At 44.1% G+C, this 25,952-nt stretch overlaps 2 protein-coding genes across 4 annotated transcripts in view; one reads left to right on the forward strand and one right to left on the reverse strand.

The window, feature by feature from the left end:
* Window positions 1-17,162: 17,162 nt before the first annotated feature.
* On the forward strand, window positions 17,163-19,824 carry insm1b (insulinoma-associated 1b). Its single transcript, XM_030719176.1, has one exon. It carries the CDS (start codon window positions 17,291-17,293, stop codon window positions 18,734-18,736), a length of 1,446 nt encoding a protein of 481 aa, XP_030575036.1. The 5' UTR covers window positions 17,163-17,290; the 3' UTR covers window positions 18,737-19,824.
* Window positions 19,825-21,493: 1,669 nt separating this feature from the next.
* The window catches only part of ralgapa2 (Ral GTPase activating protein catalytic subunit alpha 2), a 93,647-nt gene continuing 89,188 nt past the window's right edge, over window positions 21,494-25,952 (reverse strand). For 2 of the 3 annotated variants that reach the window (XM_030718483.1, XM_030718479.1), the window contains one exon: window positions 21,494-24,042. In XM_030718483.1, coding sequence (XP_030574343.1) covers window positions 23,885-24,042 — 158 coding nt within the window. In that variant the 3' untranslated portion in view covers window positions 21,494-23,884. The remainder of the gene's footprint in view (window positions 24,043-25,952) is intronic. The other variant, XM_030718482.1, reaches the window with a different exon arrangement.

Genomic DNA, 25,952 nt, shown 5'->3' on the forward strand with positions numbered 1-25,952 from the left:
CACAGCAACAGTCACCTCAAGGCGCTTTATACTGTAAGGTAAAGACCCTATAATAACCCAACCCTATGAGCAGCACTTGGTGACAGTGGGAAGGAAAAACTCCCTTTTAACAGGAAGAAACCTCCAGCAGAACCAGGCTCAGGGAGGGGGGGTCATCTGCTGGGACCGGATGGGGGTGAGGGGAGAGAGACAGGACAAAAGACACACTGTGGAAGAGAGCCAGAGATTAATAATAACTGATGATTAAATGCAGAGTGGAGTATAAACAGAGTAAATAAGGAGAATGAAAAGAAACAGTGCATTATGGGAACCTCCCCAGCAGACTAGGCCAATAGCAGCATAACTAAGGGAGGGTTCAGGGTTATAGTTTCAAGCTTATAGTTAGGGCTGGATCAGGTGATCCAGCCCTAACTATAAGCTTGATCATAAAGGAAAGTTTTAAGCCTAATCTTAAAAATAGAGAGGGTGTCTGTCTCCCGAATCCAAGCTGGGAGCTGGTTCCACAGAAGAGGGGCCTGAAAGCTGAAGGCTCTGCCTCCCATTCTACTCTTAAGTATCCTAGGAACCACAAGTAAGCCAGCAGTCTGAGAGAGAAGTGCTCTGTTGAGATAAGATGGGGCCTGATTATTCAAGACCTTGTATGTGAGGAGAAGGATTTTAAATCCTATTCTAGATTTAACAGGGAGCCAATGAAGAGAAGCCAATATGGGAGAAATCTGCTCTCTCTTTCTAGTCCCTGTCAGTACTCTAGCTGCAGCATTTTGGATCAGCTGAAGGCTTTTCAGGGAGCTTTTAGGCCTGATCATAACCTGATAATAATGAATTACAATAGTCCAGCCTAGAAGAAATGAATGCATGATATTAAACTGATCTGGTCAGTAAGTATCAGAGGGGGCTGTTAATCAGTTTCAGCTGCTTTGGTGTTCATGAAATTACCAACAGGTGCACTAGAGAGGCAACAATGAGACACCTCCCAAACAGGAATGTTTTACAGGTGGAGGACAGTCACATTTTTCCCTCCTCATCTATTCTGACTGTTTTTCACTAGTTTAGTATTTAGCTAGGGTCAGTGTCACTGCTGGTAGCATGAGGTCATACCTGGACCCTACAGAGGTCACACAGGTAGTCCAACTCCTCCAGGATGGCACATCAATACGTGCCATTGGCAGAAGGTTTGCTGTGTCTCCCAGCACAGTCTCAGAGCATGGAGGAGGTTCCAGGAGACAGGCAGTTACTCTAGGAGAGCTGGACAGGGCCACAGAAGGTCCTTAACTCATCAGCAGGACCGGGATCTGCTCCTTTGTGCAAGGAGGAACATGATGAGCACTGCAGAGCTACAAAATGACCTCCAGCAGCCTCTGGTGTGAATGTGTCTGGCCAAACAATCAGAAAGAGACTTCATGAGGGTGGCCTGAGGGCTCGATGTCCTCTAGTGGGCACCGTGCTCACTGCCCGGCACCGTGGAGCCTGATTGGCATTTACCATAGAATACCAGTATTGGCAGGTCCTCCACTGGAGCCCTGTGCTTTTCACAGATGAGAGCAGGTTCACCCTGAGCACACGTGACAGACAGGGTCTGGAGAAGCCGTGATGAACGTTATGCTGCCTGTAACATCGTTCAGCATGACCGGTTTGGTGATAGGTCAGTGATGGTCTGGGGAGGCATATCCATGGAGGGACACTCAGACCTCTGCATGCTAGGCAACAGCACCCTGACTGCCATCAGACCCTACGCTGGTGCCATGGGTCCTGGGTTCTTCCTGGTGCAGGACAGTGTGCGGTGTCATGTGGCGAGCGTATGCAGGCAGTTCCTGGAGGATGAAGGAATTGATATTATTGACTGCCCCCCCCCCATTCTCGCCTGACCTAAATCCAATAGGACATTATGTTTCAGTCCATTCAACACTGCCAGGTTGCACCTCACACAGTCCAGGAGCTCAGTGATGCCCTGGTCCAGATCTGGGAGGAGATCCTCTAGGACACCATCGTCTCATTAGGAGCCCCAGTGTTATCAGGCATGCATACAAGCACATGGGGGCCTCACAAACTACTGAAAACAATTAAATTTCAGCAGAATGTTTCAGCCTGCTGCATCATTTTTTTTCAGTTTGATTTTCGGGGTTTCTTTGAATTCAGCCTGTGTAGGTTGATAGTTTTTATTTCCTTCAAATGATGTGGCATCCTTTCATTCCTGACACATTACCCAGCCCATATCAGTGCAGATCTCCAGCAGGATTTTTCCCCCCATTGAGATCTGATGTGTTTTCAAAGTGTTCCTTTCATTTTTTTTTTTTTTTGAGCAGCATATTTTTTTCTTTTTATAAATCTACTTTGCAGGGGTGAAGTTGATGAAAGGCCACGCGGCCATAAGGAAGAAGAAGAAGAAGAAGAAGAATCCTTTGATCATTTGGAGAAAGGCAGTCGTGCTGCACAGCTGGCAACTGGAGATTACCTGCCATTAATTTAAGTCAGTTTAGAGGAGCAGCTGATGAGGAGGCCTCAGGAAAAAAATGTTTCAACCAGCACATGGGCTCAGCCAAAAGATTTCAAATTAAAAGACATGTTTGTCAGTCGTGCTTCGTTTGATATGACGAATGATTGATTCAGCAATGCTTCTGCAATAATTAGCCTTTTTACAACGATGTATTAGAGCAAAAAAAGTAAATCACTGTCAAATGGGTTTGTGGAGCTTTTTAAATTTGTATGATCATTGTAAACTGCATTGTGAAGAAGTGTAAGGAAAAACTGGGCTGTTCTTCAATAGCAAGCAGATTCTAAATCCAAGCCATTCACAGTGAGAGAGAAATAGCTGACTAGAAATTAAAATCATCAACAGATACAGAAGTCACCCCTAAAGTAAAGCTTCTGTCATTTTCTCCCTCTTCCAACACTCCACTCATTAAACACAGAGTACATTTGTTCACCGAGAATAAAAAGGAGTGTGATAGATGGTGCGAGAGAGGGTGTGACCATCCACAGGGTCTCCGTCTGATTCTCTTCATCTCTCTCCACCTGAGTGCCAGTTAATCCTCCCCTCATCCCCCCCGACTCCCCGCTGGATACACCGGCTCCTTCTGAATGGTAAGCTGCATTAACGCCGAGGAACTTTCCCCTGCTGTCTGTTAGTAGAAGCTGATTGGAGATTACTGGCCTGCTGCAAAAACACAGCCCTCCATCTCATCTCAAATCACTTTCCGCCCCATTTTCTCCTCCGTCTCTTCATTTCTTTATCTTCTTAATCCGAGCTCTCCTCCCTTTCAATGTCATCAACTTTTGCCTGCTACTACAAGTCTGCCCCCATTAATTGCTCTTTCTTGACAGCTGAATGACAAGAAAGATGAGTAAGAGGGAAAGAGAGGAAAAAAAGCTTCCCCTCCTGAGTGGAGCCAGAATGATGTCATGGGGGCATTTGTCCTCCTGGTGTGGAGGCTTCCCTTCCTCTGCTAATTACCTTGTACAAACTCAAATCTGATATGGCGGATATGAGGCCCAAATACAATTATTGTGGGCTAACAAAGAGATATTGAGATTCAGGGAATGAGGGAGAGACCGCAAGTGAGATAGAAGAAAAGGCATGAGCACGCGCACGCACGCACACACAGGCTTGCAAACACTCCCACACACACACACACAAACACAACCACTTGTCCTTCCCCTCCATTCCCTCAGATAGGCTAATGTTATTACTGGGGTAATTATCCTCATTAGTGCCAGCAGCTGTAGAGAGCCCATTGCTTGCTGTTCAAACTCCACCCTGAACATTTCTGCCTTCACATCCCTCTTTGTATACCCAGGATCTTATTCAGAGTTTGTAGCCATCCTTTGCATCCTACTTGTAAAAACAGAGACTATCAGGTATTCAATAAACCGAGGTGCCTCTGTTTCCTAACCTGTCCAGCCTGTTGACATCATGTGCTCTAGTTCAGCTCCACAGAAGGCTTAATAATGTGCAAAGAAAGCAGCTGGTGTGCAATAATTTATAAATAATGTTAAACTGGGTGTTTTAATATCAGGGAAGAAGCTGCTGTGATCCAAAACTCAGCAATTTGGCATTTTGCACTTTCAAAGTTTAACAGAAGAACACAAGATGGCACTATTTAGTCAAATACCCTCTTCCTGGTTTTGGTTCCACTTCCACGTCTAGAAGCAGACATGGTTCTCTCCTCTTATCTGCCTCGTGTTCTCCTGTTTTGCATCCTTCTAAATCTGACAGTCCTTGATTATAACGACGCTTTTCCATTGTGGTCGCTATGAAAAAGATTTCAAAGTGGTCTTTGAATATTTGATATTTATATGAAAATGATCCCCTTCCTTTATGCTCTGTGTGCATCTTTATACAGATTTTATAAGATCAACAGCTGAAACAGGCAGCTTTATGCACAGCATCCCCCTCGCTCTGTGAGATTGGTTTCTGTTTTATTGCCAGAGGCTGGTGTGGACAGTAGGTAACCTGTATACTGCTAAGCCCCACATCAGGCGCTAAATGTCATGCATAGCCTGTTTTTATTGGCTGATATGGCCTGTTGTGCCCTTCTCCTTTTCCTGGAAGCCATTGTTAAAGAGCTGGTTGTTAATGCTGCTGACCAGATGGGCTCCTTCTCCCTGCAGGTCTGACTCAGGGTGTTTACCACGCGCTGGGCTGTGGAAAACAGGTGAAACTACTGCTGGCTTTTCAACCAATCAGAGAGCAGATGTCTGGCCTCTGTCAGTAAACCTTTATTTGGCATTTGGGGCCTTATAGGAGTGGGTTTGATAATAACACTGAATCAAAGTGAAATCTGCTTTATGTGTCTTTTATACAAGGCTGTTATGTGAAATGGCTATGCAGGGCCCGCGTCCTCCCACGAGCCCAATGTACTCGATATTTCTGCACAAAGAAACTTAGATTAAATAAGGATTCTTTATATCTAATACATCAGATACCAAACCAACCAGCTCTTTCATTTTCATTTTCTAAAGCTCAGACAAAACTTCCAGAAATGTTCCCTCAGCTGTTGTGTGGCAAAATGTTTCCAGCATTAGCTGGGCAAACAGTGAACATTCCTTTCCCTTTCCAGTCCAGGCCATCTTGAATTACTGCAATTTGGTATCGTGGCAACAGCAAAGGTAAGGCCGGGCCAGGGATTGTTGAGGAACAGTCTTTTAATGCTTTGAATCAATCTGCCCTAATGGACGACCTGTGTCTGGCATGCACGTATGGATTAGTTTGGCTGGTGCACCTGTCCCTGTTCTGTCAACAGCAGATCAGGTTACTGGCTACACATTCACCTGGCTGACACAACTTCCTGTGACTGACAATATGCTGGCCCTGTTCACTGCTGGCCTCATAATATTATGGTCACATGCATTTGAGACAACAAACAGGCGAATGTGAAATATTTTTGGATATAATGTAAATGGGTGAAAATAATCATTATGGTATAAAGTGCACGTCGCAGCAAAAAGGTTCTGGGTTTGGCTGTTTGGAGTTCCAGCCCCGCACAACCCTCTAAAAGGGTAAGCGAGAACAGCTAATGGATGGGTGGATGGATAATAAAAAGTAAACAGCAGATAAACCCCCTCATTATATAAAAATGCAGTATAACACATGCAGTGTATTTCCTAGCAAAGCTGGTCTCAGGTTGATTATTGAGTTAAGCTGCCGGAGCGGCCCAGCGAAGCGAGGCTGCGGCTGGGCTTAACATCCACCCGGGAACAGCTTGTGTCTCACACCAGACCTGAACCGGGAGAAAAAACCTGGGATGAATATTTTCTGTCTGAACTTTGCTCCTGAGTACTGAGATTTTAAAATGAAGAAGAAAAAAAAAACAGTAAAAGCCATTTCCCTCTGATTTCCAGTCAGATATTGTGTATTATGCATATCTGTCTGGGGTCGGTGATATTTGGAGGAGAACTGGGAAATTGGAGCATCTGACAGGATATCAAACATATCCTCTTCACTCTGAGCATATTTTAGTCCCCTAATCAAGGCAGACTCAGTATGTCCGCAGAGTTTCTGAGAGTATAATATTGGAAAAATCTTCATCCAGAATCAAAAACTGGAGAAGCTGTTCATTTCTAAGTATCCAATCAGCTCTGTCTTACACTCTCGGGCATCCATCAACTGATGTTCACATGTCCTAGAGGTAAAGCTGGGATGTTAATGCAATTCATTCTTTCAGCGAGCATTCTAGACATGGATAAACCCACTTATTTCATCCAGCTGGCACAACGCCCCTCACAGGGCCTCATATTTTTGGTGTGGCCTCCCTGCCCCTCTTTTATTCACGCTGATTGTCACTGATGATGGATTCCCCTGATGATGAACAATTAGCAAGCAACTGTTGCATTACCTACAAAGCTGGGTGGGTGATAGATGGGCAAAGTGATAGACTCAGGCGGTTGGTTGTCTGGTGGGGAACGGGGGCTTTGTCCCGCATCTCTGACACCTTCTATCTTGTGATCCACACAACCCCCACCTTGCTTCTATCCACCATAGTTACCCCCACCAGCTGCCTGTGACCCCTCATCACAGCCCTGCCTCTGCTTGCCATGTGCTGGGAGTCAAAGGGTTCCCAACTATCGCTCATCAGAACGGAACCCCACCAACTCCTGCCCCGCGCACTAAATCACAATCAATCGCCTGGCAGACAGAGATGGATTGGGACGTCCACGACCCCGTACCTTTCAGGGAGGCCTCTGCCCTCCACGGGGCTGCTGTCACTGACTAATAATAGAGGTGATTCTGGTAGGAGTGTGCAGGTCAAGTCTACTGCCCCTGGAAGGAAGTTATCACAAAGCAATGGAGGGAAATTCTTTTCTCCTTGAGAACAACAGTCACGATGTCTAACAGCATGTCCAACAGAAGGCAGAGAAAGGTTTAAGGCTAAAAAATGACTTTATTTAAAATCAATCTAAATGTAATCCAGTGGATGGTTCTGAGTGATAAATAGTGGGAAAAATATAGGGAAACATTTATGCTTTTTGAATCTTGACATTTTATCCTCTAATTAATCAACCGTTTAACACAAAATATTTAATATTACACAAAACAAACTAACACGTTTAAAGCTCACTTAAAGCTCAAAGGAGGCTGGTTCCAGTTGAAGGAACTCTTCAACTACAGTTTCGTTTGTAATTTAACTTTCCTAGTTTCATTAGCACAAGTATTTTAATAAAAGATCCATGCATGCATTAACTTTTTTGCGCCAGGTGCTAGGCAAACATCTTTTCAGTGTTTCCACCCCGGAGGTGGCTGTGCTGAAACCACGACATAGTTTTTATTTAAAAGCAACTTGAAACAACTTCGAAGACTAAAACGGTTGCAGCATTGTCGCGATTTATTAAACCACATTTGGTGAAGCTGCAGTTGAGAATTTTCAGAAATGCTTTAATAGCATCACTGTCACTTATTTAGAGCCAAGTGGACATTTGGATCTGAAGTGAAGGTTTGACCGAAGGTTTATATGTTTTGATTGAGGTGGAAAATTCAAAAAATAATTTTAGAAAATAGATTAAGGAGAAAAAAAACAATTAAAAACGCTCTTTGGAAAATGATTTGACTGAACAAGGTGGGTCACAGAGCCACATAATAGAAACTGTGCGCGCAGAAACAAAACTACGTGAGCCCTCGCTGTATTAGCCAACATTACTGATGGTAAACACTTCCTGTAGAAAATGATTACTCTCCCACACACACAAACACAAGAAGCAGTGCTCCGGCTATAGACTGTATGTAAAAGATGGACATAACTTTTTTTTTTTTGTACTCTCCAACAGGGGGTGACTCCTGTAGTTGTATAGAAACCTCTGGAAAAATGGGGACTTCCTTGATTGATGACCTCAGTGAACACTTTCCTGAGGACTTTATGGTCTCAGCTGCTACTTTTTTATAAATTCTGTAACTTATTACGTTGCTATAGGCCCAGGCTGCTGAGGGGTTCCCATGATGCACTGAGTGTTTCTTTTCATTCACCTCTTTTTACTCTGTTTATACCCCACTCTGCATTTAATCATTAGTTATTAATCATCTCTGTCTCTCTTCCACAGCATGTCTTTTGTCCTGTCTCTCACCCCCCTCAGCAGATGACCCCCCCCTCCCTGAGCCTGGTTCTGCTGCAGGTTTCTACCTGTTAAAGGGAGTTTTTCCTTCCCACTGTCACCAAGTGCTGCTCATAGGGGGTCGTTTTGACTGTTGGCTTTTCTTTGTAATTATTGTAGGGTCTTTACCTACAATATAAAGCAGCTTCAAGCAACTGTTGCTGTGATTCGGTGCTATATAAATTGAACTGAATTGAATTGATGGTGAAAACGGCCACCTTAAGGCTTCAAAAACAGGGCTTTGCAAACCAGCGGGTGACACCATAGCGACTGTCCATCTTTTGCTTACTTACAGTCTAAACAGGGCCCTGTACTGCAAAGCAGGATTTCATTTTATCCAGATAACTTCAGAGTTAACCCTGGATTTTCTGTGCTATGGCGGTGAATCACTTTTTACTGGAGTACATCACCATGGTATCTTGTACCATGTACTGTGCCGCAAACCTAACCTGATTGTTGTATGTTGCAGATTAGAGATCAGCAGGTATGAAATCACCATTTACTGACCAATCAGTTCTCTGGAGGATAGCGTTACCATTCCTGGAAGATCTGCAGGACCTCTGTGCAGATAGTAGGAAGGGCTAAAAAATTTTAATGTGGTCTAAAATCTGTGTCTTTCCCTGATGAACATCAGAAATAAACAGATTCTTAAACACAACTTTATTCCTTGATTTTTTTTCCCCTGCTGGCTTCAATTGTACAATTTTATTGTCCTATAAGCATTATAATCATAAAATAGCATACCTGTTTGACCTTATTTGACCAGGCTGTTTGTATTTTATTGTTTATCTTGTAAGGTGACCTTGACTGCCCTGAAAGGTGCCTAGAAATAAAATGTATTGTTATTATGATTATTATTATTATTATTATTATTATAGATTAAGCTGACATTTGAATTCTGTTTTTTTTATTTCTTTTTCTTTACTCTGAGACTGAGAAAGTGTGGCTGGAGAGACGGATGTCAGGAATACCGTGCTTAGACCCCTGCCACCAGAATCCAACTTCGGATGGAGGGATGGATGGATGGATGTGAAGCTGCAGGTGAAAGAATAAAAATTCCCATGTCTTCATGACACAGTTGTGATATTAAGACTAATTGTTTAAGGTAAGAAAATCCAGATAATGGAAAGATAACGCAGATATGATGAACTCACTTTGTATTAAAGGCCTCAGGTCAGCTGGTGGTTAAGGAAACACAAGAGGATATGAGGCCACCATATCGACCTTCATGATAAAATGCTTACATATAGCACCTTTAAGCAGAGAACAATTCTATCTGCTATTTGTGACATATATGATGGCCTTTTGCACATTTGATTAATTCTTTCATTATCATCAGTAAGCTTCCTGTCTGCTTCCCCTTTCTGTCCTTTCTCAGAATAATGCAATCTTGACATTCTGCCACAGATCATCACGTGCATTCGAAGAGTTGCTGTGTAGTGCTTCATGATTTACTTCACAACAGAAGGAGTGATTGCATCGTTCGCATGCACACTGACAACAAATATCATTCAGACATGTAAAAGTCCCCACAATGCCATAACACGATGATTGGGAGTGAAAGATCTTATTCTGCATTCAGTGCCAAGAACTCAAGGAGGATCATTCACATGTAGATGTGCCCTTCTGGAAGTGCCTCAGCTATACAATTTCCATTTAGATAAGGTGTATACACAAATAAAGAAAGGACATTGGGTTCTTCATTTGATTAACTAATCATAGTCTTTGTAATTCCACTCGGAGACCTTGAAGGGCAGTTCCGGGCTGTGCACCCTGATTAGCCAATGCATGATTGCTGCTGCTGCTATGGCACAAATCAGTTCAAGTAACTCAGCTCCACAGACTGCACAGTTGCAGTGATTAAACAGGCGATTAAGACCTAGAGTTTCTGTCTATTTAATCCCTTTTCCCATTGTCTAAATAGATAGCCACAGTGTAGTCCCTGATCAGCAATAACAGAACACCACAAGAATTGGAACGGGAGGTGATTAGGGTCTTTAAAGCTCCCTCGAGTGTGGATGCAGGTTGTTTGTGATTAGCTTGGACTTATAGGTACATTCTGTTCTTATTTCCTCACGCCAGACCAGGGAATTCATGATCTCATTCTTAAGCTGGGAGGGAAAAAAAATTACATACACAACCCCGGGACAGATGTGATACCTTTAAGTGAGAATGGAATAATCCATATTTGTGGCACGAGTGAGGAAGCCTCTGATCCTCGGCATGTTGACAAACCAAACAAAACACTCCTCAACCTCACGACTCAAGCCTCAAAGTGCTTTAACCCTCTTCCCACTTCTCTGCTAGCCCTCTTCATGCAGTGCAGTGGTGTGTCTGTATGATCTGAAGGCTGTATAGAAACTCTACAGTCCCTCTTCATGACTGATCTCTTTTGATAGAGCTCATTATGCAAACTGCTCCCAACTCCCGCCGCATAATTAGTGCTTAATTAATTTGAGTGAAATCTTTCATCTGTCTGTGTCCGGCCAGCTCCTTCCTTCCATTTACAACATGATATTAATTTCAGAGGGGGGGATGGGAGCTCAGCTGATGAAAAGCCTGATATAATTAATCAAGTACTGTATCTTTTTCCTTCATTTTTTGCAGGAATAATAATAAGTGTGACGAGCAGAGTCTGATTAACCCTATTATGCTCCCTAATTAGGGTGATCATTTAATAATCAAGGAAGCAGCACAATTACAAGAGAATGCAAATTATGCAATCTAATGAAGAGTGTACCAATTCTGTGAATTCTTTGTTTGGAAAATTCCCAAATCAAATGTCAAGAAATGTACATATGTTAAGGGTGAACTTCATAATTGAGCCCAAAATGTTTCCAGCATTTTATGCATTTGTTAGACTTTGACAAACCTCTGTGGAGAATAGTGAGAGCAGCCGAGGAAAACAGTTCAGTACTATAATGAAAGAGCATTTATTGCATTAATGAAAGGAAAAGTGGTTCACACATTCAGCTAACAAGTGAAAGATTCTTGGTTTGATCCCAGCAGGAGACACAGATAACTTTGGAGGGGATCCAGGGTATCAAACATGTGGAGCTGTCCGCTGCGGCGCCCCCTGGTGAATAAGAGAGCAGCTGAAAGTAGGTATATAAGACTAAAAGAACTTTCTGGGAAACATGCTACATACAGACTGTACACTTCACTGAAGCCAGCGCAGGTGTGGCCTAAACCTGCATGCTTTCTAACTGCCAGCAGGGGGCGACTCCTATTGCTACAAAAAGGAGATGCATTGTATAGAAATCCAAGAGAAAATGACCTTACTGTTCTTTGATTTACAACCTCAGTGAAGATGTTCCTGCTAAATCTCTGATCCCAATCACTAGTTTCTGGGTTTTTTTTAAAAAAAACAACATGATAATTTTTATGTTATGATCCCACATAGATTAAAATGGATGTTAAAGTGGGACATGCCTTTGGACAAGTCTACACTAACTTCATGAGTGAGCAGTGTCCTCGGTTTTGTAGATCCACTTCTAACTTGACGTCAGTTTTTCAAAAATCCAAGATGCTCGAGTGGAAAGCTTCAAAACGCTACTTCACAATCTGATGGAAGCCGTCACGGCTGCATCCAACTGTTTCATAGCCTACAATCTAAGTTGCTAGAGTAAGTGTTTGTAAAGGAAATCAATACCAATCTCACTGCTTTAAGTAAATATGAAGAGACAGCTAAATCATCATCATCCTCTAACAGGAGGAATATGCTTAAAAAGTGCTCCAGGCATTACTAAGATACATTTTTCCCCTTGGTTCACGTCCTATGTCATCTCTAATAAAAGCTAATCAGCTGCACTAGAAATATAAAAGTTTGGTCATTTTGTTGTTGTTGTTGTAGAAAATAAGCAAATGCATGCATTTCCAAGAATGGATATCTATAATTTTAATTTTGAAAACAAATCAAAGCACATGCAACCCTGAAAAAAAAAAAAGAAGAAAATCTATAAATGTCTTATTTCAGCGGTGCTTTGTTGGTGCGCTGAGAGCAGGATTTACACATTAAGTGTTTTACTGGGCTCGATGCAATAGGAGACAGCTGCTGCTGTAAACTCCAGGGGAGAAGTTCAGTACCACGGAGAGCAGCCAGTCTCCTCCTGAGCGATAACACCAGGTGGACAGTCGCATTTAGACCCATTGTTTAAAACCTAACTTTGTAAATAATTCAGGAAACAGACAGTTATGTTTCGAACAGAGATTTTCACACGGGCCTAATGCATCTTTAGATGAATGGATAATAATCAATAGATAAAGGATATGGCCCATTAGGTCTGCCAGAGTCCATCTTTCATGCTTGTAGATGATACAGCTGCTGTCTACACTTTCATCAAGATAATGGCGACCTCATATATGGAGTCTGTGAGGAATGGCCTTGGTTTCATTTCTCTTATAGAGTCATTATCAATATAATCTTCAGGGAGCCAGTGAGTAAGAGACGATGGGCCTTTTTTTTTGTTGTCTACTTGTGTAATGTATTGACTACTAAGCCAAATGCCTGTCAGTGAGATCCTTTATGCGTTGGCTGCTCTTGCTACCGTGTGCATACCTCCTCCACTTCTTTGTATCTGTGAGGTGTGTGAGTGCGTGTGTGTCTACATGAATGTACCTCAATTTGCTCCTCTTTACCCCCATAGTGCAGCTGTGCCTCTGAGAACTCTTGTGGAGTAATTGAATGAGCTGGGGCAGGGGGGGAAACCTGTGGCAGTGAATATGGTGCCCGCTGGCCTTATTATCTGTAATACGGCAGCCGCTCTGCCTGGGCTTTCTCATCCGCTCATGAATACAGAAATGAATGTGATGGACGTCAGAGGTGAACGCAGAGGGGAGAAACGGGCTAGAGCCTGTTTTAATCAGCTCCCAGATAGAACAATCACTTTATCCACCTCCACCGCTCAGAGGTGAATTAGTGTTTAACATTCCAGGGCATGCTTTCTGACAGGGGACTCCACCCCAAACAACCAATGGACTGCAGAGATTATTGAGAGACACTCTGATGTTTTTGATGAGTAAATTAGAGCTAAACATGCCCCTGGGACTCCAGCAACCGATGCCTGATATGCAGAAAGACCTCTTTTTAATAACAGGCTCTTTACAAGGAAAGAAAATCTGGTGTTGTCCCTTTGAAGCCTTTGTTCACATCTGATCATACGATGTTTGATAGAAACACTCAAAGCATCCGTGGTGTTCTCTGTTATTTGCCTCGGATTTTATCATAAGCTCACTCTAAAGATGCACCGCAGCACATACTGCAAAAAGACTATTTTACCAGCCAGCTCCACAGAACCTTTTCAGAAATGTCATTAAAGCCAGAAAACATCTGTCTTTGCTGTCATAAAGTCATCAGCATCACCATCAAAAGTACAGATGGCATCAGGGGCATTCCCAGTCAAGTCTACGAGGTCCATTAGTCTTAAGCTCAGAGCTATACCACTTTACAGGGCTTTTCACAGTAACCTGGTCTCATGGGCATCCATCCAAAGTACACTTTAAAGTCTAGACAGTGACCTCCGTGCTGCACTTGTTGCTAAACAGGCAATTTCCCCCATTGATCCTCTGGCTCTACAGTCTGGCTTCCACAAACCTTTTCCTATTGTTGCTCTTTACAGCAGCAGTTAGACTCCATCCTCACAGTGACTTGTTGAATTCCCCCACATTGACTGTAGATGGTTTTCCAGGTCAGACGGGACACAAATCGTAGAGAAAGCTACAATGATCTCATGTCAGAGAGCAGGGAACGAGGATCTTAGCCTGCATCAAAGATGTGATCTGGATCAAGTTACTTCAGACACAGACAGTTTAAAGTGAGAAGCTGGAACTCACCTGAAACATTAATACAAACTGTTTTACAGCTGTTTGTTTTTTCTCTCAATCTGTGAATTGAATTGTAGCTTTCCCAAATTGGGGGGAAATACATGTGTGACCAGAAAAAGCACAGTGTGGCTCAGAGGCAACATGCTAACAAACAGAAAATAATATGCCTGGAGAGAATAGAGAAGGAGAGGAGAAGCAAAGTACTGCTTCCCTTGATAAAAATGACGTCCATGTGTTTAGAACGCAGATATTTTAAAAACAATCTCTTCATTACAGTCTCTTTTGTTCTGCTGTGTCTCTGTTCTCTTGCTGCTCGCTGCCTGCTCTCAGTATTGGGGACAAAGGCTGAAGCCGAGGCTGTGCTGTGTCCAAAGCCGGGCTGATTAAATCTGGATCCCTCACTGGCTCTCTCCATGGTGCTGAAAAAGCCCTCTATCAGATTACAACCAGCCAGAATAGGACCTCGGCTAATCCATTACAATAATTGATTGACAGTGCATTGAATGTGGCTCTGTAGTGAGCACCAATTACAGTCATGTCCTATTGCACTTTCAAATTGGCTTTGATTGGCACAGCACATGGAGGCAATCGTTCATCAGGGATGTGCAGGAGGTGTCTGTACAACTACAGCAAGAATAAGTGTAATCTAATCTTTGTGAAATGACCAAACTGCTCCAAAGCTTCATCTGTAACTAGGATTCATGTTGAGCACAAACTACATGATGATGCCTGTGAAAAGATCATTAGAGGTGGATTAGTTCTGGTTACTGGAGGTAAACTTTGCCTGCATCATCAAGTTTAACCCTTCATCCTGTAGGTGGTGCAATGAAGTAAGAGCTGAGCTCTGATGCCAGAAGCTCAAAAATGGACCAGTATTCAAATCAGACTCCTGGTGATACAGTTAAGCCATAAACTAACAGCCCTAGAAAAGTTTAGGAATCACTATAAGTGTTTATAGATGCTGCTTATGTGCACAAGGCTGGACAAAACAAAGGAATCTGATTTAACCTCAATTACAAAAAAAAACAAAACATCTAAAAATAAGTTATTTATATCTTTTAAACTTTTACACATAATGCATATTCACTTTAACGTCGTAACCTCTAAACAAGAGGTGATTTCGAGGAAAATTCAGACTCCCGGAGGATGCCATAAGGGTTAAAAAGATGTAGTTGGGCCTGCGTTAAAGCAGCTGCAGCTGTATGCTAATTAGGCGCCTATGCTTCCCGTCCGCGCAGGGCAGCACGCGCCACTGAGCAAACACGCGCATGCGTCTCTACAGCCAAGGCCAACACAGCGGCCCACGCGCCCCACAGAAATTATCTCGGGGGAAAGAGGAACTCGTTAAAATGCCATCAAAGCTTGTAGTCCCAACAAACCACGACTAATAGACGCGCAGGCTCAAAGAACAACAAGTTACAGAGCAGGGGAGGCAAACACGACATTACTGGGACAAAAAACAGGTTTCAACGAGGATTATAATTTAGATAAAATCTATAATTACCTCCAGGCGAGTCAATGAAGCCCGTGAAAACACTAGATTAAAAATACAGCTGCGATTACATGAAGAGCACTTTTAAACTTTACAGAAATGTCACTCTCGATGAAAACTTCTAAACGTGTTCAGTCACCGAATTAAACCTTTTAAAGGCTTCTGTGCAGTTTTAATTCTACCTTATGAGCATTTTAAACTTTGTTAAATTATTATTTAGCAAATTTATGGTTTAAGCATTTCTAACCAACATAACGGTGTGTTTGCAGGCAGGTGAGAAGGCACCGGGGCACAGAGGTCTATTGAAAGGAAGGCGCAGGCCTGCGGCTCAGCTCCGATTGTGCAATTATTTGACTTGGTCATACTGCAGCTTTATGCAAATGAGGGGAACAATGTCCGATGATGGAGATTAATTCCTCCCTGGTCTGCCGACTGAAAGGGGAAAGAATGCACACTCTGCCAAGTGGCGCACTGCCGCATACATTTAGCCATTATAGAGAGGAAAAAAAACTAATCTATACACAAAATATGAGAAAATCCCAGAGCAGCGATGGTGAAGAGAAATACTCAACAGTACAATCTGTCTTTGTTAGACGGAGAGGAGCTGCAAAATCTGTTTAATTGAAGATGAATTTTTATTTGAGAAATTTTAAAGTAAATCAAAAATCGTTCTTGTTTTTAAAACGCGGAAGCTTCTTTCACCATAACTGAACTAAACTTCTACCATCCTGAAAACACTCTGGCTGGCTCTCCAGCGAGCAGCTACATCAGCTACATTTTAGCTCTGAATATCTGTGCAGCGTTTTTTACAACACGAGATTCGGCTGCGGCCTTCTTTGTCTGGAGCACTGATTCCACCCAGCACGCGTCTAGCTGTGGGCCAGATTGGCCGTGAGTCCCGTTTCACAGTTAAGAGGTCAATTTGCCTTTCAAACGGAAAAAAAGAGAGACAGGATATCCAAGCTCGGGCAGACGTGGCCATTGTGCACAAAGACCAGAGGGCCTTCTTATTACTTATGTATGCAGCGAGATGCCTGATTTATATGTCGAGTTAAACTACCGAGACAGACACGTGCCCTAAAATAAAGAAACACTCCATGTGTAGTGTTTATTTAAGACGTGATAAAAATAAATAAATAAATAAAGCTCTTTAAAAAAAACTGTCTTTAGTTCGTTAATGTGGCTGCGGAATGTGCGTAAAGGTCATGCGTAAAAGAGTCAAGAGCGAGAGGAGAAAAATGTTGAGGGGTAAAAATAAAGTGAGTTGAATCTGCGCCGTCTATCAGCTGAAGAGCCTCTCTGACCAACACCGCAGCAGAAACGTAAAGAAGCACACCTTTGGGTTTCTGTTTAACAAAGCTTGTCTCACCCTGTCTTAATTTGAAATTGTGATAATTGTGGCAGTGACGGACATTTCCTTTTGGCAACTCCGGGACCCCCAGAGGAGAACCACAAAGCAGCGGCACGTGTGCATTTGTGTAGGGGCCCATCAGACCGTAAAAAGAGGAGGTCCCGGCGTGTGCCTCTGTCGGGGAGGGGCTGAGCGCACACATTAATGTAATAAACCGCCAGTACATCTGCTAAGCTATCTGCACATCCTCCAACGAAATCCACCAAACCCAGGCTCTGAGCCCTCCCACAATAAAACCCACTGGGATCTTGGTTTCATCCGATTGGTCGGGGATGCTGCAACAGGGGGGGCGAGAACAATAGCATCATTCCGGCATAAAAAGAGTGGAGCTATGCCTTGGAGACGAAAACATTTCAGCAACAGAGGGATCGATATAGTGGGGAGATAAAGTCCCATAAGCCTCTAGTGTTGCCATATTTTTCAAACCTGGATACTCCAGATTTCATCCATCTCCCCGAAGTGCCTTTTCGCTGTTACTCGCCAAGATGCCCAAAGGATTCCTGGTAAAAAGAAACAAGAAATCTGCACATGTTTCCTACAGGACTCGGTCAGACGATGATGACCTCCAGGAGCCACCCACCCCAGCTGCCTTGCCGAGTCAGACGGACCCCTCCCCGCCGATGTCCGTGGCGTCCAGTCCGGACCGCGCCTCGGCATCGCCGGATTTCACCGCAGCTGACGCGCCGGTGCCAAGAATGGAGAAGCCGGCACAGTTCGGTAACCCAGAAACGGTGTGCCAAGCCCTCTACAGCCCCACCCGGCCCATTAGCAAAGAGCACGACAGGGGATATTTTGAGCGAAGTTTCAATCTGGGCTCGCCGATTTCTGCCGAGTCATTCCCAACACCCGCCTCCCTCTCCGGTCTGGATCATCTTCTGTACGCCCCGGTCGATCTGAAAATCGGCACCAGCAACAGCAGCCGCAGCGGCACCACCACCAGCAGCCTCCCGGGACCAAGCAACCGGGTCGGCACCAAAAGACCCTCAGCTGATGGAACGGAGCGCAAATCTAAACCCGCCTCCAAAAAACCCAAAGCCATTAGAAAACTCAACTTTGAAGACGAGGTGACGACTTCACCGGTACTTGGTCTCAAAATCAAAGAGGGGCCGGTGGACGTGAAGCCGAGGGCTCAGTCCTCCGGAGGAAACAAACCTTTGGGGGAGTTTGTGTGCCAGCTGTGCAAGGAGGCGTACGCGGATCCCTTCTCCCTGGCTCAGCACAAGTGCTCCCGCATAGTCAGGGTCGAGTACCGGTGTCCTGAGTGCGATAAGATGTTCAGCTGCCCGGCAAACCTCGCCTCTCACCGCCGTTGGCACAAACCCCGGACCACCGGCGCGCCGGCGATGCCACCCGCACAGGGCATCAAACCCGAAATGGCCAAAATGCCACCGCTAGGTGTCAAGTCAGTCTCCGACGAAGCCAAAGACATGAGTGACAGAGACACCCCGAGTCCAGGTCTGTCTGAATCGGGTTCTGAAGATGGCTCATATGACTGCCATTTCTGCGGGAAGCGCTTTAAGCGACAGGCGTGCCTAAGAAAACACGTCATGGGACACCAGGCCCTGCAAAAGAAAGTGCTAGAGGAGCACGGGTTTCAAACCAGCGACCGCCCGGCAGAGCAGACTCCGGAGTCCGCCTCCTCTTCAGCATCAGCATCATCCCCATCCTCAGAGGAAGCCTCAAACCAAAGCCCCCTCAATCTGAGCCCGGTGGACTGCCTCCTGTGCCCGGTGTGCCGGGAGAGTTTCACCAGCAGGGCCGGTCAGGAGAGACACCTGCGCCTCATGCACTCCTCCCAGATTTACCCGTGCAAATACTGCCCCGCCACTCTCTACAGCTCGCCGGGGCTCACCAGGCACATAAACAAGTGCCACCCCTCGGAGAACAGGCAGGTGATCCTGCTCCAAATGCCGGTGCGCCCCGCCTGCTAAAGACAACACAGAACTCGTGCCTTTGATGGGGGAAAATTCAGAAATTAAAAAAAAAAAAAGTGGATCTGGGGTTTAAAAAACGTAAAAAAAAAAAAAACAAACAAAAAAGAAAATTTTGTAATGCTCACTGCCATAACTTTAGGCCAATGAAAGGCAGGGCGGTTTAATGTTTAAGTGGTGTCTTTTCCATGCCAATCAGTGATTGTTGAACGCTTCTCTCTATATTTGAATTACATATAGGCCTATTTTGAGATTTTTCTTTCTCAAATTAGTTTATCAAGATGAAAAAAAATTACAAAGCGTTAGTTTGACTGTTAAAGGTATTTTTCTAGGACAGCACATGTTCAATGATAGCTTCTAGACCTAAGAAATGTTTTCAGTTTCTCAGAAATCCTTTTTTTCCCATCAGTCTGTTGACTTCACCGACCGTGATGCTCCGTCACTGTAGCTTTACGCTAGTTTGTGAATGACTCACTTTGTCTTGATGGAAAAAATTATGAGTGACTGAGGAATTCCCTGTTTAGTAGAACCACAAATGCCTTTAGTATACAAATAAGCCTAGTCCGAAATAGCCTACGTACACATCCAAATCCCGCTGTATAACTGCCTTAAAAAAAAGAAAAAGTCAACATAGATTGTTTTAATTTGAATGCTGGCACATATTTTATTATTATTCTTGAAGATTGTTGCAATATTTGTCATCATATGTTTATTTATTTATTTATTCTAATTATTTTATGTAACTTATTGCTGTGTTTGTTGTGATTTTTTTCCCCCTGTGAATCGTTCTGGCAGTTTACATGTCGTATAGCCAAATCTTTGTTTTTTGTTTTTCTTTTGTCAAATTTATGAGTTGTGATAAATGTCGTGGGTCGGGTTTTAATCCCCAATCCCGACGGCTCTTGTAAAAAATAAACAAACATAAAAAAAATAAATTAAAAAAAAAAAGAGGACAAACGTAAAGCTCTTACCTTAGATGCAATCTTTTTTAAGGACAAGTTATTTTCCTAAATGTTGGCTTTTATAGCGCTTTGATTGTATGTGTATATCGTTGTTGTCTATCGAAATAAAAAATATTTTCAAAAGGACACGTGGTCTCAGGAGGCTTTTCACACACACAGGAAGCCGCGCGCGGCATCAATGAACTTTATTTCCCAACGAAAACTTCATGTTTCTTGACGGAGTTTCACGAATTCCTATTAAAACACCTGCACGTTTTGGGGGAAAGCCGGGAAGAGATGGGAAAATGCAGGAATGCTTTTATTTTCAGCCCACAGTATGACACATGAAAACATATCAAAGTGACATTTATGATGAAATAAACGTCTCTCGGTTCCTCCGTACATTTTAAACTGTATTCAGATTTATAGATTCGGGACTTTGACTCAAATGTTGATACACTTTTTTGCATAAAACATGTTGTGCAGCCGAAGCGTCACAGGAGCCGCAGGAAGCGCTTTCATGCCACGTTTTTCAGGCCTCATCAGTCGGTTTAAAGCTGATTTTTACAGCCTCTCCTGGAGCAAAGAAGCGAGATGAGAAGTTGTTAAACTTTGACAGTGTGAAATGAAAGTGAGTCACCACTGAAAACCTGGAACTTCTCCTCTTCACCACCTCTCCCACACTGGGTGACACTCCAAAAATGATGCGAGTCTCTTTAGCGCTCTTTAACAAGGAGGAAGTCAAACTCCCCTGGCTGGACCCCCCTCTGCCTTCAATATCAGACTTGTTCTGCGTAAATCATTGCTGCAGTGGCTCAATAGACGCCTTTTCGCTGCCCCAGAGAAGCACTTAAGGCCTAATCATAAATTCCCCCCTTAATACCACGTCAGGACATGACAGCAGGACAAAGAGGTGGCGGATCAGAGCTCACCTCTGCAGCAGTAAAACATCTGTCTGCTTTGGAGAACTCACACAGCTCGATTTTTTGGTGGTTTTCGGATGATTTAGGACTCGTCAGGGCACAACTGGCTTCATGTCTGACCTCCAGAACCCATAAAACATTAAGTTAGTGGTAATTTAACGCAACACATAACTGATCTCACAGGCCCATCAATGATGGAAAAACTCCACTGAAAGACTAATGTGGTGTAAAAATCTCACCTCTACACCATCCTGAACTCCTCTCTTCCTGCTTCTGCAGAGTTCTTGTGCTTATTGAAACTCTGCACCGATGCAAGGTGCAGGCCAAACTTTGTGTACCCCCGCCCCCCCCAGGCAGCAGTGACAATACATTAAGAAAAAGAGATTTGAAGTGTGAAAATTGACTGCAGCTGGCAGTGTAACATGAAATAACACAATTTGGTAGTACTCACAGGGATGTCAGCCTGTTCTGTCGTAACATCTCGGAGTCAGTGACAAACAGGCAAACAGTGCTGAGCTGGGTGAAAATGGGGCAACATTAGGTTTCTTTCTCACGCACGCAGTTAAAGGGCTCCAATTACAGTCAAGTACTTTTCTTGCATCTTTACGTGGCCCAGGAGAGGCAGGGCACCTGTAGGTGCTGCAACCGATTGCACCTGCACCTCCTGGTGGGGTTCCATTATGCTCCTCTAAGCAGGGCAGAGCAGCAGGGGAGACAGATGGGAGGAGGGTCAGATTACTCCTGTTCCTGCCAGCATGACCAGGACAGGGTCAGAAAGCCCATGGCAACAGCACCATCATAACCATACACACAAACGCACACACACACACCTTAAAAATCTCCACCACGTCAGAAAAACAATAGAACGATGAGTAGAATTTCAACTTGATTTAATGAAATGTTTCAGTTTTCACATTTCTAATAAAGATAGCAGGACTTCGGTCATTAAAAACAGTTTGATATGTTGACAAGTAATGACGAAATTTTCAAGCTTTTTTCCCCCCTCTTATACAAAGATTATATTACAGGCATTATTATATTTATATCCAGAGGGCGATGAAGCCCTCAAATTTGACACAATGTACACGGATTTCTAAAAGGAGAAGAAAATAGCATACTAAAACTAAGACTATCTCAATTTCTTCACGCATATAAGACACACAATCTTCTCTTGGTCTGAACTAACAGCTCCAGTGACTAATCCTCCTAGGAGGAGGGTGCAAGCCCTCCTTTTAACAGACATTTTCTATAAGCTACAATCTTTAGATCAACATCATGGTCGGTTCCTTCAAGTGGCTTTGGGGAAGATTAAAACCATAGATGTGATCCAGGCCTATATATCTATACATTCCTCAAAAACAACACCCAAAAAAAAAAGGAAAAAAAAAAAAAAAAAAAAAGCACAGATCTGTCAGCCCTCCTGATGTGTGGATTCCCCGTATCCTGCTCAGGGAACAGACCGGAGGTGAGATGGTAGAGAAACCGACAGAGGAACACGGGGACAGTAAGGCATAGTAGTGCAACAGATGGGGGATAGTGTTGCAGCTTAGGTGGAGCCCTCAGAGGGTCAGAGTCTATAGTGTGTTTATGTGAGTGAGTGGGAGGGGGGGGGGGGGGACACCTGGCTACCATGACAACCTGAGCTGGCAGGTTGGAGGAGTGTGAGTGCTGGGCTGGCTGTTGCTAGGAGGGCTGTTAAGAGTTCAGCTCTGGCATGCCACCCACACCCAGCCTCCTCAGGAGGCCACGACACGGGAAGAGGATCATGGGAAAGAGGAGGAATCGGTCCCACTCGTGCCAATGACATAAAGACTGTGGCAGCACACCACCTATAAATGAAGGCCAAATCCATCTGCTGCTGCTTGGGGGTGGGGGGTGGGTGGGGGGTTTGTTTTAGATTCCTAGGGAGGAGCTGGGACGTTGGGTTCACATGATAAAGATGAAACTTGATTATGGGGGGTTGGAAATAATGTGGGACATCATCTTAGAAGACAGACATTACACAGGCACTGCGAGAAACACACACACACACACACACACACACACACACACACACACACACACACACACCAGTGCATGGAGTTACCTGAGGCTCTGACGGCATTTTTCCTTTAAACACCACATGATGAAGACAGCAAAATAATTCCAACAGTTCGCTCTATAAACATCCAGACACACATCAACAAATAATATTTAAAGCAATTTACATCCAAGAACACAAAGACGTCTGACGTTAACTGATGAGACTGCGTGCAAAGACCGCGGTCGGTTCGTTGGGAATGTTGGAAATGTTGGAATGTCGATGTCTTTGCGGCACAGGACAGGGAAACTGATAGCAGAGGAAAGAGACAGGAGGAACTTATTCAATTACCGGACATGAGCCCAAGTTAACGACATCAGAAAACAATTACAAACGCAGTGTTTTCTCATTCCGGCGCACTTGCATAAATCAAATAATGACACAATCCATTGGAATTCATTTAAAAAGGAAAATTAGAGTGTGGTTAAAAAAAAACAAAACAAAACAACCAAATGTCATTTCAGCTCAAGTTAGAAAGACGTCATTGATTGTCCACTTCGAGCTCAAAACAATTAAAAAGCCTCTGGCTGCGCACACTGCAGGGCCTCCGTACCCGAGGAGCCCGTGTACCAGTGCAGAGAATACCAATCATTCCGGGGAGGCTTTTCCCATTCAGCAGTCACTGTAGGAACATCAACACGGACAGGACAGCATCATACTGTCACTAACTGAAATGCTATGTTTGACACACAGAGGCTGTGGCAGATGCAGAAAGAGGTATAAAAGGCAGACATGTTTATAAATGGATACCAAACTCTTGTGCAGTTTTAGCATGGTGTCATTTACAGCTGTGTCATCAGTGCTTTGTTACATGAAGTGCTGGGACAGACGAACTACAGAAACAGGCTAAAACAGTCTCCCATTACCGTACGACAGTAAGAACTTCAAGTGTTTTTCCAGCGCAGCAGAAAACGGGAATAAAAATGGTGGCGGGCTGCTTCCTGTGCTGCTCGTTGTTACGCTGAAACATAAATAGCTTACTCTCACATCCGTCTCCATGAAGACCACAACGAAGTGAAATGTATAGACAAAAAAAAGAAAATCTATGATTGCCACTTAAATTAAAATTGCAGTTTGCTCCAGTTAAAGTTTCTATGTCACCAAATAAAACAGAAGAAAAATTAATTTCTTGCAGTCGCGGCTGGTTTGTGACTAAAGGCTGCACTCAGGTGGGGGGGTGAGGGGTGGGGTGGGCTTGAAGAGCTCAGTTGGAGGACTTGCTTATAGCACTGGCTGATCGGCGGAGTTTTCCAGAAACTCGGTTCTTTGTGGCACGGGGCATGGTGGGAGACACCTGGTCGACCGAATCTGTTGTCGTGGTGATGCTTCCGGCTTCGGTGCTTCCGCTGCCGGTGAAGGACCCTGGGAGAGACGTGGAGGAAACGTTTGTGGAGCAAAAACACAGAGAGAGAGAGGGTTAAACGTGGCAGGCTTTAGTGGGATTCAGTTCATTGTTATATATCCCAGCATGCTCCGTCATGCACGTGGCTGCTCCCAAAACCAGGATTACCCAAATTCATTGGATTCCCACCGACATTCACAAAATACCAACTTTAAAATAAGAGCGTTGGGATTTGAGTTTGGCGTAATTGGAATCAAGATGGCGCACCTCAGAAATCACATGCTTGTTTCACATGCTGCAGAGAAGCAGAGCTGGTTAAAAGAGAAGCCGCCTTTATCCCCCATAGGTGGTTTTTTTTTTTTTTTTTGCTTTTATGATGTGAAAAATGAGGCGACGTTTGTAGCAAAAAAAAAAAAAAAAAAAAAAAAAAAAAAGTGTTCAATTCACAGTGTGACAGCAAAACGCTTTGAATGAAAACAAAATTACACATTACGCTCTTGTTGTGAACATGTGGAGCCGTCCTATTGTCAAACATTTTCCTTTTCTACAAAAACTTCACTTCAATGATTATGGCAAACCGTAATAAGCTGGGAGGTGGGCATGAAATGCTGGCGAGGACAATCAAGTATTGTGAATGTCGACTTCCTCGCTGTGCCCCTGACCAAACCCAAACTACGGGCCCCCCACACCCCCCCCACCTGCTTTGGCCCCATGCCTCGAGTTTAAACAACTTTCCTGCTTTGTTGAGGTGGCATCTGGTTGCCTATTTTCTTTCCTATCCTTTTATTTCCTGCCATTTTTCGGAGGCATCTCAAGTTGCAGCGGCTAAAAGGAATGGCAGATGGCTGGAGTAACAGACACTCAGCCGCACAGTGGACACCGGCAGCATCCAGAGCCACGGCTCACTGAGAGAGGAGGCTGGGCCGTGGATGAAACGCTGGGTGTGGGTATTGTGAAGGGCTAAAGGGGAGGTGGGGGAGTGGGGGCTTGAACATGCATGCTCAAATCTGCATATGAATATATATCTTAAAAAAAAAAAAAAAAAAAAAAGGGGGTTGGGCTTGGCTAAAAATGTGGGCAGGCCAAACTCTGCATTCCCGTATTGTACTCATTCCTACAGTAAACACTTTCAAAATGCATCCACTGTAAAAACATACGACAGACTATAAAAGGCCATCCAGACAAAACACTCAGACTTCCCCTTTCGTTTAGCAGCCATTAAGGACATGCTGCACTAAACAGTCATCGCTACCACTGTGGCGCTTAATGACTGCGGTTGCATCAGTGTCTAAATGATGTTCCTCACTGTATGGCCTTTTGTAAGAATTAATTTTCCAAGTAAGCTACTAAGTGGGAAAAATAACAGATCCAGAAGAGGCTAATGTGTCATCATTATCATCATTATAACCCAGCACGTCCGCTCCTTACTCGGCCAAAACTGCCTTACGGTGAGGTTCATTTCTGATGGAGGAGAAACAGAGAGAAAGAAAACAAAGCGACTCTTTAAATGGCCCTGCTATCCCATTGGTCCCCACTGCAGCAGTTCAAACAAGGCTTTAGACGACAAAGACGTCTTCCAGTGCGGCAGGTGTTAGTCTCAGAGTCTGCCCCCAGGCAAACAGGCACACTCCAACAGGAGGAAATGACAGGGGTGGGGGGGCCGAGGGGGGGAGGAAAGAAAGAAAAAAGTGTTTGCTGGGGGAAGAGATAAAGGCGCGCCACATGCAGAAGCGAGGGCCAGAAGTGTAGCCGTATTGTTCATGCTGCTACTTAGTCAGGTGCTAATTGTCCCCACCGTGCATCACTCTCAATTACCAGCCTGGCCTAAACAGTAGGACATACCCAAATAAACAGCCTGATTTTTTTGTCCCTCTCCCCTTATCAAAGCTCTCAGTAAACAAAGCTCGGTTAGTACTGAACGAGAAAGAAG

This window comes from Archocentrus centrarchus, chromosome 22, assembly GCF_007364275.1.
Source record: "Archocentrus centrarchus isolate MPI-CPG fArcCen1 chromosome 22, fArcCen1, whole genome shotgun sequence".
Classification (NCBI taxonomy): domain Eukaryota; kingdom Metazoa; phylum Chordata; class Actinopteri; order Cichliformes; family Cichlidae; genus Archocentrus; species Archocentrus centrarchus.

Coding starts and splice junctions, on each gene's coding strand:
- insm1b (XM_030719176.1), top strand. CDS start 17,291: ATGCCCAAAGGATTCCTGGTAAAAAGAAACAAGAAATCTGCACATGTT.